At 40.3% G+C, this 14,314-nt stretch overlaps 1 protein-coding gene across 1 annotated transcript in view; it reads right to left on the bottom strand.

Annotated features, from left to right (window-relative positions):
- PAK1 (p21 (RAC1) activated kinase 1) overlaps window positions 1–8,364 on the bottom strand; it is a 62,779-nt gene extending 54,415 nt beyond the window's left edge. The window contains exons 1-3 of the mRNA XM_049776242.1: window positions 8,158–8,364; window positions 5,834–5,934; window positions 4,914–5,061 (exon numbers count right to left, since the gene is read on the bottom strand). Of these exons, the coding sequence (XP_049632199.1) occupies window positions 4,914–5,061; window positions 5,834–5,934; window positions 8,158–8,347 (439 nt within the window). The 5' untranslated portion in view covers window positions 8,348–8,364. The remainder of the gene's footprint in view (window positions 1–4,913; window positions 5,062–5,833; window positions 5,935–8,157) is intronic.
- Window positions 8,365–14,314: the final 5,950 nt, after the last annotated feature.

The raw sequence follows: 14,314 nt of genomic DNA, 5'->3' as shown, positions 1-14,314 counted from the left end.
TCAGAATTTAATTGCACATATTGATGGTAAAGATCATGTTTTGATATACATGTTGATAGTGAAATGGTTTTTATAGTAGCATTTTCTTTTACTGTTTGTATTTCTATGTAAGAAAACCTAAAGTCCATACTTAACAAATTTCCAATATCCACTGTCAAAGTCAAAGTTCTAGTCTCTTCCTATTGGATTTTACTTTTGATGTCATGTCTAAAAACTCATTGCTAAGTCTGAGAACTGAAAGATATCCTCCTTGCTTCATTCTAAACCTTTTATAATTTTAAATAAAATATTTGATCCATTTCTTGCTTTATAATTATACAGGGATTAAATCTTAGGCAGAAAGCTCACGTTTATGCCTATCAATGTCTGTTATTCAACCATTATCTTTCATAGACTTGCTTTTGTAACTTGCCATTACCGGTTTGGGTGTATTTCTGATAGATTCTTCCTAATGTTGTAGTATGTTGATCTGTTTGCTTAGAGAGATATATTCATAATTCATAATTCTGTTAATTTATATAGAAATCAGACATAGATTTCTTTCATTTTGTTCTTCAAAAGGTTTAATTCTGTTTTAGTTCCTTTGGTTCTGTGTATATTATTGCTTTTAAAACCTGTCAACAGGGGCCTGAGCAATAGCACAGCAGGTAGGGCATTTGCCTTGCATGGAACTGACCCAGGTTCAATCCCCAGCATCCGATATGGTCTCTCAAATCTGCCAGGAGTGATCTCTGAGCTCAGAGACAGGAATAATCACCTAAGCATCATCAGGTGTGACCCAAAAGCCAAAAACAAAAGTCAACAAAATTTTTCTTACAAAAATAAATGCATTTTCTTAAATGATATGGAATTGAGTTAAAAAATGAAACAGTATTATAGGATGAATTAGAAAATTGAATAAAAAATTGAACCCAAAATTCAAATGATATTGGAAAGAAATGAGAATGAGGACACAAACTAGAACTTGTGGGATACAACAAAAGCAGTGGTAAGAAGAAAGTTCATAGTTCTGCAAGTATTCATCAGGAAGAAAAGAAGGAAGGAAGGGCCCACACTAATAAAACCAAGAGTTGGTTCTTTGAACAAATAAGGAAGATTTGGGGCCAGAGTGATAACACAGTGTTAAGGCATTTGCCTTGCATGTGGCCAACACAGGATGGACCCCGGTTTGAATCCCAGCATCCTATATGGTCCCCAGAGCCTGCCAGGAGTTATTTCTGAGTGCAGAGCCAGGAGTAACCCCTGAGCGCCACCAGGTGTGGCCCAAAACCTAAAAGAAAAAAAAGACAAGATTTATAAACTACTAGCAAGACTGACAAAGAACATACCAGATTAATTAACTAGATTCCTAGTTAATATCAGAAATTAAAGGCGTAGAATGTCATAATAGATACCACAGAAATTTTAAGGATCACCATAGACAACAACTATGAAAAATGTTTTGCCATGAAACAAGAAATCAGAAGAAAAGGACAAATTTTTGGAGTCCTATAAATCAAAATGGCAATCAAAGAACTCTCCCAAAACAACATTTTATTTTTTTTTTATTTATTTTTTTTTTTTTTGGGTTTTTGGGCCACACCCGGTGATGCTCAGGGGTTACTCCTGGCTATGCGCTCAGAAGTTGCTCCTGGCTTCTTGGGGGACCATATGAGACGCCGGGGGATCGAACCGCGGTCCGTCCGAGGCTAGCGCAGGCAAGGCAGGCACCTTACCATTAGCGCCACCGCCCGGCCCTCAAAACAACATTTTAGGTCCTGATGATTCACTAGTGAGTTCTTTCAAACCTTTATAGAATACCTACTGCTAATCATTTTTAGGATCCTCAAGAAATCAAATAGAAACACTCCTAGTTTCTGTGAAGCAAATATCAACTTATAACAAAATCAAACAGACACACACAAAATTACAAACTGATATCCCTGAGGACATTAGAAACAAAGATCCTTAAAAAATACTAGCAAATCAAATTCAATAACCATCAAAAATATTATATGCTATTCTGGGGAAGACAGGATAGTTTAACATGTACAAGTAAATCATCGAATATACCACACATTGAGGAAAGAAAAATAAAACTGATATGATCACAACAGGCACAAGATAAGATTGCATTATTTGAATATTTCTATGCAATAAAGTACTGGAAGAACTTGTAATAGCAGTTAGGCAAGAAAAAGATAGTAAGGCATCCAGATAGAAAAAGAATTCAAGTTCTCACTATTTATAAATGATACAATGGCATATTTAGAAAATCCTAAAGAATTTATTAAAGGGACAGAGCAGTGGTACAAGCGGTAAGGTGTCTGCCTTGCCCATGCTAGCCTAAGACGAACCATGGTTCAATCCCTGGCATCCCATATGGTTCCCCAAGCCAGGAACAATTTCTGAATGCATAGCCAGGAGTAACACTTGAGCTTCACCAGGTGTGGCCCAAAAAACAAAACAAAACAAGTTTATTAAAAAGCTCCTAAAAACAGGGGCCAGAGTGATAGCACAGCAGTAGAGCATTTGCCTTTTGCCTTGTACACGGCTGAACTAGTACGGACCTTGGTTTGATCCCCGGCATCCCGTATGGTCCCCCAACACCAGGGGTAATTTCTGAGTGCATAGCCAGAAGTGAGCCCTAAGTGCTACCGGTTGTGCTTCCCCCCAAAATAAAACTCCTAAAAACAAAAGACTTGTATGGTAGTGGCAAGCTACCAAATTGACATGCAAAAATCCATGGCAAATACATGCAAATAATGAATTGGAAGAGAGTATAAAAAATCCCATTTACAACTGTACCCCAGAAAAACAATTATCTAGGAATTAGTTTAGCTAAAGAGGTAAAAGAGCTAAAAAAGGAAACACGGGGCCGGCGAGGTGGCGCTAGAGGTAAGGTGTCTGCCTTACAAGCGCTAGCCAAGGAAAGGACCACGGTTCGATCCCCCGGTGTCCCATATGGTCCCCCAAGCCAGGGGCAATTTCTGAGCGCGTAGCCAGGAGTAACCCCTGAGCATCTAACGGGTGTGGCCCAAAAAACCAAAAAAAAAGGAAACACTACTTAAAAAGAATAAATCATGACATGAGGAAATGGAAATACATCCCTTGTTCTTGGATTGGAAAGATTAACATTGTAGCCCCTATCAAGATATGCCACAACATACTTCAAGATATCTATTAAACATTCTAATGAAAACAGCATGGTATTGGAATAAAACAGACCTTCATATCAATGAAACAGATTTGAAAATTCAGAGCTAGCCCTTCAATAAAGGAGAAGATTATGATGTTCAGTGAAAGCCTCTTGAACAAATGATGATGGGAAAACTGACTGGACACAGGCAAAAAAAAAAAAAAATGAACTTAGATCTCTTTCTTTAAAGCCATCACAAAATTAAATCAAATGGATTAAAGACCTTGATACCAGGGCCTGAATAATACAAGGGGTAGGGCATTTTGCCTTGCATGCGGCCTACTAGGTTTTAATCTGGCATCCCATACGGTTCCCTGGACCTATCAGGAGTGATACCTGAGCATGGGGCCAGGAGTAGCCCCTGAGCATTGCTGGGTGTTGCCCAAAAACAAGCAAACAAAAACTTGATACCAGACCCAAATTCACTCTTTTTTTTTTTTTTGGTTTTTGGGCCACACCGAGTAACGCTCAGGGGTTACTCCTGGCTATGTGCTCAGAAGTTGCTCCTGGCTTGGGGGACCATATGGGACACCGGGGGATCGAACCGCGGTCCGTCCAAGGTTAGCGCAGGCAAGGCAGGCACCTTACCTTTAGCGCCACCGCCCGGCCCCCCAAATTCACTCTTAAAGATGCCTCTAGCTTCATGGGGAGTTCTGCTTATGTTTTCCTTTAAGAAACTTTAAGCAACCAAAAAAAAAAAAAAAAAAAAAAAGAAACTTTAATCAGAACTCCCCATGAAGCTAGAGGCATCTTTATGAGGACCACATTAAATTAAGAAGCTTGTGAGGCCAAAGAGATAGCATGGAGGTAAGGCGTTTGCCTTTCATGCAGGAGGTCATCGGTTCAAATCCCGGCATCCCATATGGTCCCCCATGCCTGCCAGGAGCAATTTCTGAGCCTAGAGCCAGGAATAACCCCTGTGCACTGCCGGGTGTGACCCAAAAACCACAAAAAACAAACAAACAAACAAAAAAAAAACACAAGAAGCTTGTGTACATCAAAGAAAACAAGAAACATGGGTTTTTCTTTGTATGGAAGTTTCTTTTTGAATCTTGCTGCCTTCAGTATTTTGGTTTTTGTGTTTGTGTTTTAGTTTTCGCAGTTGAGTCTATTTTTACTAGGATGCTTCATGCCTCTCGTATCATGATGCTTATATTTTTCAGCTCTGGGAAGTTCTCAATTTTTGTTTCTTTAACAGTTAATTATTGAATTTTTTCCTTCCTGGTTCTCAGGCACTCCATAGTTCGAATGTTATTGTTCTTGAGCTCATCCCATAGTTCTCTGGTACACTGTTCATTTCTTTTCAGACTTCCATTTTCTGTTATTTCCTAGCATTTCCTCCGTCTCATCTTGGAACTTCTTGATCTTTTTTACTCAACTGTTGTTAATCTGCTGCACCAAGCTTTTAATATAATTTTTATATTATTTACTGTATTCATCTCTGTCATTTCTACCTGTATTTTTCTCACTTCAGCCCTCATACTTTCTTGACTTTACTGACTACCTGTGCCATTATTTCTTTGAAAACATTAAATTTCTTTGGTTCTCAAATTTGTTTTATTGTTTGTTGGTTTTTGTTTTTGTTTTTGGTTCTCAAATTCTAAAATCACTTCTCACCCAAAATGCCATACTCACTGAATTGTTTTCTTCTCTCACCAACCCCAATACTCCAGTGAAAATTTTTCACCCCACTGAAAACTCTTTTCCTAAAACATATTAGATAAAACCCTCATACCTGTGAAACTCATATACTTCTGGCTGTTGGAGGTCTTCTTTGAGTTATAAAATTCCAAAACATCCAGAACAGCCTGTGGATTTTTCTTTTGCTCTGACTTTGTGATATTTGATGTCTGCAGCAAGCGGGCCCATTGTTCTGGCATCCCCTATTTTATAGATAAGCAAAGACACAGTCACTGATGCTTCTGATGGAAAAACCAAAGCCAACTCTGATCCCACCTGGTAATTAAAGTCAGTTAGTCATTCCTTTTTTTTATATATCACTGAAACTCATTAGCTACTTATTATATTAGTCATTGAGTTGCTTGCTCTTTCAATAAAGAAAATATGCCTCCTGTAGATCACTGTTCTTATTCTTATTATTTTATGGTGCCAGAAACTGATCCCAGAGACTCACATGTAAAGGAACACTGAGCCACATCTCTGGCACAAATCTCCTCCTGAAAGGCAGGAACTAAGTCTGATCTATCACTGTACCAGAAGTATCTAGGAGCAAACATGCTATCAATGGACCATTTTTCAGAGATCTAATTAAGAAATAGGAATTCGGGGCCAGAGAGGTAGCATGGAGGTAAGGCGTTTGCCTTGCATGCAAAGGGACGTGGTTCGAATCCCGGCATCCCATATGGTCCCCCGAGCCTGCCAGGAGCGATTTCTGAGCATAGTAGAGCTAGGAGGAACCCCTGAGCACTGCCAGATTTGATCCACAAACAAAAAACAAAAAACAAACAAACAAACAAAAAAAAGGAGTTCATAGGGTTTTCTGGTAGAAATTCTGGAGAGGGAGAAACTGCTCACTACATAAACATAAGGAGCCTATAATGACATTCTCAACAAAAACACAAGCACCAGGAAGACTACACAGGATTCAATCTAACAGTACATATCCACAGTATTTTCCTGTAACACAGGACTTACCGTAAACTCTCCTGTGACAGCGTCAAAGCCAACATGAATTGTGTGCTCAAAGTCTGAAGGAAGAGAAATTTCTGGTCGTTCCTTTTCCTTCTTCTTATTTGCTGAACGAAAAACAGAAAAAGAACTTTAAAAACAAAAGAGAAGGAGGAGGAGGAGGAGAAGGAAGAGGAGGAGGAGGAGGAGGAGGAGGAGGAGAAGGAGAAGAAGAAGAAGAAGAAGAAGAAGAAGAAGAAGAAGAAGAAGAAGAAGAAGAAGAAGAAGAAGAAGAAGAAGAAGAAGAAGAAGAAGAAGAAGAAGAAGAAGAAGAAGAAGAAGAAGAAGAAGAAGAAGAAGAAGAAGACGACACTTTTGGTTTTCTTTACTTTTTTTTTTTTTTTTTGGTTGTTGGTTTTTGGGCCATACCAGGTGGCACTCAGGGGTTACTCGTGGCTCTGTGTTCAGAAATCACTCCTGGCAGGCTCGGGGAGACCATCTGGGATGTCGGGAATCAAACTTGGGTCTATCCTGGGTCGGCTGCATGCATAGCAAATGGTTTACCAATGTGCTATTGCTCTGGCCTTTATTTAGTTCTTTTTTCGTTTTGTTTTGTTTTTGGGGGCCACACCCATTTGATGCTCAGGGGTTATTCCTGGCTAAGCACTCAGAAATCGCCCCTGGCTTGGGGGGACCATATGGGACGCCGAGGGATCGAACTGCAGTCCTTCCTTGGCTAGCGCTTGCAAGGCAGACGCCTTACCTCTAGCACCACCTCACTGGCCCCTATTTAGTTCTTTTAAGAGCTAATGTTTCTTTTGCGAAAAAAAAAAGAAAAGGGCTATTCAGTTCACATATTTAAATATAGAAATCAACACTGAATTTCTCTGTAGTCTACAGAAGCATCTAGGTCTAAAATAGACGCTCCAGGCAAGACCTAATATTTTTTAGAAATAAGCAAAGAACAGAATGGCTATTCCCCAGAGTTAGTCCTGGTTCTACTGCTAATTGATTAATCAAAAAGTCACTCCTTTTTCTGAATTCAGGCTTCCCCATTCATAAAAAGAAAAAAACTCAAGTAGACAGTCTTCACAAAATTCTAGCTTTGGCATCCTACACCGAGTTTCTATCATCTACCTTTCTTTATAACAGTGTTTCCCAAAGTAGGGAATGTCACCCCTGGAAAGGAGTGTCACAGAAATGGCAGGGGGTACTAGCCTCAGGAACAACTGAGGGACACTTTTTGTTTTGTCTTATAAAGAAAGTGAATGTCCAGTGGGAACTGAATGATTTCTTTTCTGAAAAGAGAGTGGTAAGGGGCCGGAGAGATAACACAACAGTAGGGCATTTGCCTTGCATGCGGCCAACCCTGGATGGAGCCCAGTTCAATTCCCGGCATCCCATATGGTCCCCCGTGCCTGCCAGGAGCGATTTCTGAGCACAGAGCCAGAAGTTACCCCTGAGCATTACAGGGTCGGACCAAAAAACCAACCCCTGTCCAAACAAAAGTATTTCACTTCTGGGCTGAAGAGAGAGTACAGGGGTAGGAAGTGAAATACTTTGGTGCCACAGACCTGGGTTCAATCTCTAGCACCCCATCTGATCCCAAGTCCCACCAATGATGATACCTGAATTCAGAGTCAGGAATCAGCCCTCAATCAGGTGTGACCCCAAAACCAAAATAAATAAATCAGAATGTATTACTTCCTTGTCTCTATAGATCTCAGTATTTCATTAGTTACACTGTTAAAATTCTGATTTTTCTTCTAGAAATTGTATCATAAGAAATGAGTCCCTAGTATGAGCTATTCTTAGTGAATTCAAACTGCATCCCACTTTCTTTACTTAGCATCCTTTTCTCAGCTATTACATTCTCAAAATAAGGTGTCAGAAAGGAACATCTAAATAAAGAATAGACCATTCCAAATGAAACCAGTTTAGAGGAAAATTTTGAGGTAAAATATCTTAGTATTTATGTTTTCTGTGTTAATAAGTACTTTAAAAACTTAAAAACAGTTTAGATATTTTATACACATATACATATATATGCTGTAAACATGTGTGATTGTTATCAGAAAGAGAATCCAGGATTTCACATATGCAAACTTAGTGCTGAAATCTATAAGAACTTTTACCTGTCAAAAATCTGACAAAAGTGTAATTACTTTCTTAGAATTTTGTTGAGATAGTTAAGAAAGTAGAAAAGACAGGGAGACATTTCTTGCAGGAAGGGTTGAAAAAGGATCAGCCAGTTCTTCAGGTTACAAAACAAAACCAAAAAAATTTTAAGTATACAAACAGAAGAATAAATAGAAGTATACAAAAAGAAGAAATAAATTAAAACACCATACTTTTATCTCCAGTTAAGATGGATCGGTAAAATCTGTCCTTCTTTTTCTTCTCCTCTGGGTTCGGAGGCAGGGGTTTGGAACCATGGTTTAGTGTTCCAGCTTCTTTGCTGCCAGCTCCAATCATAGTGCTAGTGTTTCTCATTGGAGGGGCTGGGGGTTTGTCTTGGATGTCTAGACCACTATTTGACATTGTCAACACCACCAGCAGCTACTGAAATCAGAAGGAACACAGATATTATCACTTTCAAAAAAAAGGAAATACAGGTTTCAAAATTCAAGATTCAAACAAACTACAATTCTGGGACCATCGCCAATAGTACTTTGGGTAAGATGCTTGTCTTGCATATTGACAACCTAGGTTCAATTTCTAGCACCCATATGGTCATCTGAATACCACTAAGAGTAAATCCTGCTGGGTATGGCCAAATAAAATCCTAAAACCGCGCATCTTATCTCTGGGGTCTGGCTCAAGTCCTACCACTGCAAAAATCGTAACTCCTATCTTACTTCGTGAAAAATATCCCAGACGTAATTTCTACTGTGTGCCATGCAGTGTTCAAATTTCACAAGGTTCCTAGTTTTCTCTGTATTCCTCTATCTAAGACACTGGAAAGTCAAAATGCCATCATAATGTAATTTGAAAGACAGAAACTAGCTCCAGATAAATTAGGTACGAATCCCAGTTATACTTTCTAGATTTAGAGAAATGACTTAATGACTTGGCTTCCATTTACTCACTCACATGAAGATTAAATAAACCAGCTAACAGTATTTCACATTATCTGTCAATCTCTAATTTTGTAACCCCAGGAAAATTACTTCCTCTCTCTCCGGAACAGACCAATAACTGTATCAAGGATGAGTAAAGTTGCCTATTTCGTAATAGTATTCTTCAGAACACAGCCACGCCAATTCATTTTAAACCACTTATAGCTTTTTTCACATTCCAAAGGCAGAAATGGATAGTTACAACAGAGAAAATATGCCCACCTGAAATATTTGCAAACAGTTTCTTCACAAGAAACATTTGCAATTCTTTTTATTATTATTAGCCACTTTCTCTAATGGATGTGATCTTGTTCTAAACATATGGTGGTCACTGAGTGACCATCCTTCCTATGCCAATAATTTCAGAAAATAGAAGGAATAAAATCTAAAAGAAATGGTGAAATTCCTCTTCTATGGGACCAATACTAATTTGTAGGTTTACTGGTGGAGGAAAGTTCCCAAAAATTATTCCGGGAGCCCAGGATCGTTGTATGGTAATACTCTATCAACCAGGCTGAGCCACTTCATTGAAAGGATCCAGCTAAGTTGCGCTGCTTAAACCAGAGACCCCACCAGGACCACTCTAGTAGTGCTCGGTGACCTCCAGGGTTATATCCAGATGTGCATGGAGCATCAGGGATCACATTTGGGGCCATACTATGTCTCATATGCATCCTTGAACTCCTTTGTTTCTATCTAATGGTGCTTAATAGTACTAATGGTTCTTAAGAAATGCTATTCGTTTAAATAAATGACTTTAACCATGCACAGATGCGAACACAGCCACAGTTAAAATACTTCATTTCATACTACAGTAAAAAGCATATTTTTAAACCTGACTATTTAGAATGTAGTTCCTTAGAGCCAAATACAATGGGCTACTTCATTGCAAAGATTCAGCTAAATTGTGCTTTAAAAACTCAATTTATAATCTAGTTGCTGGAGCAATAGCACAGCAGTAGGGCATTTGACTTGTACACAGTCGACAGGGCAGACCTGGGTTTGATTCCCAGCACCCCATATGGTCCCATGAACCTGCCAGGAGCAATTTCTGAGCACAGAGCCAGGAGTAACCCCTGAGCACCACTAGGTGTGACCCAAAAACTAAATTAAAAAAATTTTCTAATCTAAAAAACCTGCATTCTAGTCCTACAGTTCAGCATCAGCCAGCCATAAAAGGGGTCCACCCCTTTAAATATGACACCGCCCCTTTAAATAAGACCCTACTCATGATTGACTGCTGAGTCTATAAAATCCTTCCCAGGGTTGGCAGTTAGAAGAGACAGTTGGATGAGCAAGAGGAGAGACATTTGGCAGTTGGAAGAGACATTTGGACAGTCCCAAACCCAGCTCTCTTTCTCTTTATCTCTCTCCTGGCCTAAGTGTTGTCAGAGACCTCTGGGCTTCTCTAATAAATAAGAAAAAGATACTTGTCAGAGTCTTGCCTGCAAGGCCGCATGGACTCCAGCAGCATGGGCCCATCTCTGGCAGATGGGATCTGACAGGGGGTGCCTGGACCATTGGAACCATTGATGAACCAAATACTTTGAAATCCTAGCAGGTATGTTTGTCTGGCTATACAAGATTTTCCGGTGGGTTCAGATATTGTTCCCATTTTATGTTAAGGCCCTGATCCCAATCTGGATTAAATCATGTTTTGGTCTCCTGGATTTTCAATGCTATAGATCTGAAGGAAATAATGATCTACTCATTACTAATGATAAATTGAAATATTTATCTCCAGTTTATGCTGAATAAATATAACAAAACAAAAACTGATTCAGAGAAGCAACACTGCTTTGGCCCCTCTCGAGTCCACTCTACTGGTTAAAGAAACCAAGGCAAGGGGCTGGAGAGGTGGCACTAGAGGTAAGGTGTCTGCCTTGCAAGCGCTAGTCAAGGAAGGACCTTGGTTCGATCTCCTGGAGTCCCATATGGTCCCCCACAAGCCAGGGGCAATTTCTGAGCACTTAGCCAGGAGTAACCCCTGAGCATCAAATGGATGTGGCCCAAAAAATCAAAAAAAAAAAGAAAAGAAAAGAAAAGAAACCAAGGCAAGATTAATAACCACTGCCACTCTTACAAGACCTTTGCCTAAACCCAGAAAGGCCTATTATCCAAAAATGCCTACTCCTAAACCCATAGAATTGAATCAGATGGAGAATTCTGATGAAATGGCACCAGAAAAAGAGAGAGGAACGTTCCTGGTAGAGAACAGAGTAAAAATCCATGGAGAAGTCCAGACACAATAATTACCATAAACGAAGATATCCAAGAAACACTCACATCTCCCATACCTGAAATAATCCATAGAACTACAATGAGCCTATGAGTAGCTGCTCAGAGTCAGAATCAGAACTAAGTATCCAGCCCCAGTAAGATCAAAATGAGAGGCCAACAGAAATAGACCCCGTGAACTACCTACCTACCTACCAAGGATTAAACATAAATTCCTTGAGTAGTTTTAAAAAAGTCTGCATGGCATATGAACCAACATCCCCATACTGCTCTGAATATCTGTCAGGCTGGAGCAAATGCACTTTGGACCCCAAAGGACTTTCAGATGATGGCCAAAGTTTGCTTGTACCTATCCCAATAACTGCAGCAGAGAATGAGGCTAAGTGATGAGGTGAAAGTTAAATTATTCAATTTGAGAAATCTGGCAGGAGATTAACCGGAATAAGAATCACCCTTCATATGATGTTAGGAGAAAGAGAATACCAGAAATCAAAAAACAAAACAACAAACAAACAAAAAAAAAACCAAGCTACTACACCCCCACATAATCGTAAACTATACTAGGGGTATTGCCCTATTTGCATGGGAAAAAATAGATGCAAACTCTTGAGTTTAAAGGTAGTTTTGCCAAGGTCTTTCAGGGAGTATCTGAGCCATTTGCCCAATTCATCAGCAGTCTAAGGCAGTACAGAGACAAGTTAACAGTAAAGAGGTCCAGGATCATTTCATAAAGCAACTCGCATTTGAAAATGCTAATGAAGATGTAAGGCCATAAGAAAACATAATGGAATATCTCAAGGCATGTCTGAATGTTGGTTCCACTTCCCACTGGCTTGAGTAAATGCTCTGGAGGTTTATTCAGTCCAAAAACAAGCTGGGAGATTGGAATACCAATGGAGAGAATATAGACCACACTCATCAGTGCATTTTCAAGGCCACAACCTGGACCTTGCCCTAAATGTGATAGAGACAATCACTAGGCAAGAGATTGCTGATCTGCCTATGTAAACAGAGGACAGCCCCAGACCTCCCAAATCTGGGGTACATGTTTTAATTGTGGCAAGTTTTGTCTTTACAGGAGGGAATATAGGGCCCTTCCTACTCCCACCTCTGGAGATCATCACCTTGGCCCACAATGCAATGGAGGTAATCCCTGGGCAAGAGATTGCCCTACTAATTTTCAGCAAATGCTGGGAAAGTGGGCAGGAGACCAACCCCAGATCCCACAAAATCTGAGGCAACAAGTCATGCAGTCCTATAGCCCATAAGCTCAATGTACAATATCGAATTCCACTAAAACAAGCCAGACATATTATTCAGAGCTGCTCGGTCTGCACTCCTCTGCACTGAAAAAGTCATGTGGCAGGAAATAACCCTCATGGTCTCAGAACAAATGAACAGTGGCAAATGGATGTGACCCAGCTTAATATTTTTCCCCAAACAAACCAGGATACCTGCATGTGGTAATTGACATTTTTTCAAAATTAAATAGGCAGAACCTACCGTATATCACGAGAGAGCACTAAAGCAGCTTGCTCCTTTCTATTGCATGCTTTTCAGTTATGGGAATTCCTAATACAATCAAGATGAATAATGAACGAGCATATACCAGCAAAACTTTCCAAGCCTTTTGTAATGAGTGGCAGATAATGCACATATCGGGGATACCATGCAATCTACAAGGACAAGCAATAGTTGAAAAAGCACATAAAATGGGGCTGGAGAGATAGCATGGAGGGTAGGGCGTTTGCCTTGCATGTAGAAGGAGAGTGGTTTGAATTGCAGCATCTCGAGCCTGCCAGGAGCGATTTCTGAGCATAGAGCCAGGAGTTACCCCTGACTGCTGTTGGGTGTGACCCAAAAACAAAAAAAAAGAAAGAAAGAAAGAAAGAAGGAAGGAAGGAAGGAAGGAAGGAAGGAAGGAAGGAAGGAAGGAAGGAAGGAAGGAAGGAAGGAGGGAGGGAGGGAGGGAGGGAGGGAGGGAGGAGAGGAAGGAAGGAAGGAAAGAAAGAAAGAAAGAAAAAAAAGAAAGAAAGAAGAAAGAAGAAGAAAGAAAGAAAGAGAAAGAAAGAAAGAAAGAAAGAAAGAAAGAAAGAAAGAAGAAAGAAAGAAAGAAAGAAAGAAAGAAAGAAAGAAAGAAAGAAAGAAAGAAGAAAGAAAGAAAGAAAGAAAGAAAGAAAGAAAGAAAGAAAGAAAGAAAGAAAGAAAGAAAGAAAGAAAGAAAGAAAGAAAGAAAGAAAGAAAGAAAGAAAGAAAGAAAAAGGAAGGAGGGAGGGAGGGAGGAAAGAGGGAGGGAGGGAGGGAGGGAGGAAAGAGGGAGGGAGGGACGGAAGAAAGGAAGGAAGGAAGGAAGGGAAGAAAGGAAGGAAGGAAGGAAAGAAAGAAGGAAGGAAGGAGGAAGGAAGGAAGGAAGGAGGAAGGAAGGAAGGAAGGAAGGAAGGAAGGAAGGAAGGAAGGAAGGAAGGAAGGAAGGAAGGAAGGAAGAGGGAGAAAGGGAGGGAGGAAGGAAGGAAGGAAGGAAGGAAGGAGGGAGGGAGGGAGGGAGGAAGGAAGGAAGGAAGGAGGGAGGGAGGGAGGGAGGGAGGGAGGAAGGAAGGAAGGAAGGAAGGAAGGAAGGAAGGAAGGAAGGAAGGAAGGAAGGAAGGAAGGAAGGAAGGAAGGAAGGAAGGAAGGAAGGGAGAAATTTAAAAAAAATGAGCACAGGGCCTGGAGAGATAGCATAGCGGCGTTTGCCTTGCAAGCAGCCGATCCAGGACCAAAGGTGGTTGGTTCAAATCCCGGTGTCCCATATGGTCCCCTGTGCCTGCCAGGAGCTATTTCTGAGCAGATAGCCAGGAGTAACCCCTGAGCACCGCCAGGTGTGGCCCCCCCCCAAAAAAATGAGCACATAAAACACTTAACACAATTAATGAAGAACCATACACAGCTGCTGAAAAACATTTCCAGGAAGATCTAAGAACCCAAAAGGTAATTAAGTCACCTATTTGGGTGAAAAACTGACAAGGACTGGGTTGCAGAAAACTTGATCATCAGAGGAAGAAGATGCTCTTACATTTCCACAGCAGACACTCCCCAAAAGAAGCTATGCCACTATGCCAAATAAAGACTCATCAGATTAAAATCTCAGAAAGATTTTGGTCTTGAAAAATGT

Source organism: Suncus etruscus, chromosome 7 (assembly GCF_024139225.1).
Source record: "Suncus etruscus isolate mSunEtr1 chromosome 7, mSunEtr1.pri.cur, whole genome shotgun sequence".
NCBI classification, from domain to species: Eukaryota; Metazoa; Chordata; class Mammalia; order Eulipotyphla; family Soricidae; genus Suncus; species Suncus etruscus.
This window is presented reverse-complemented; position numbering and strand designations above follow the sequence as displayed.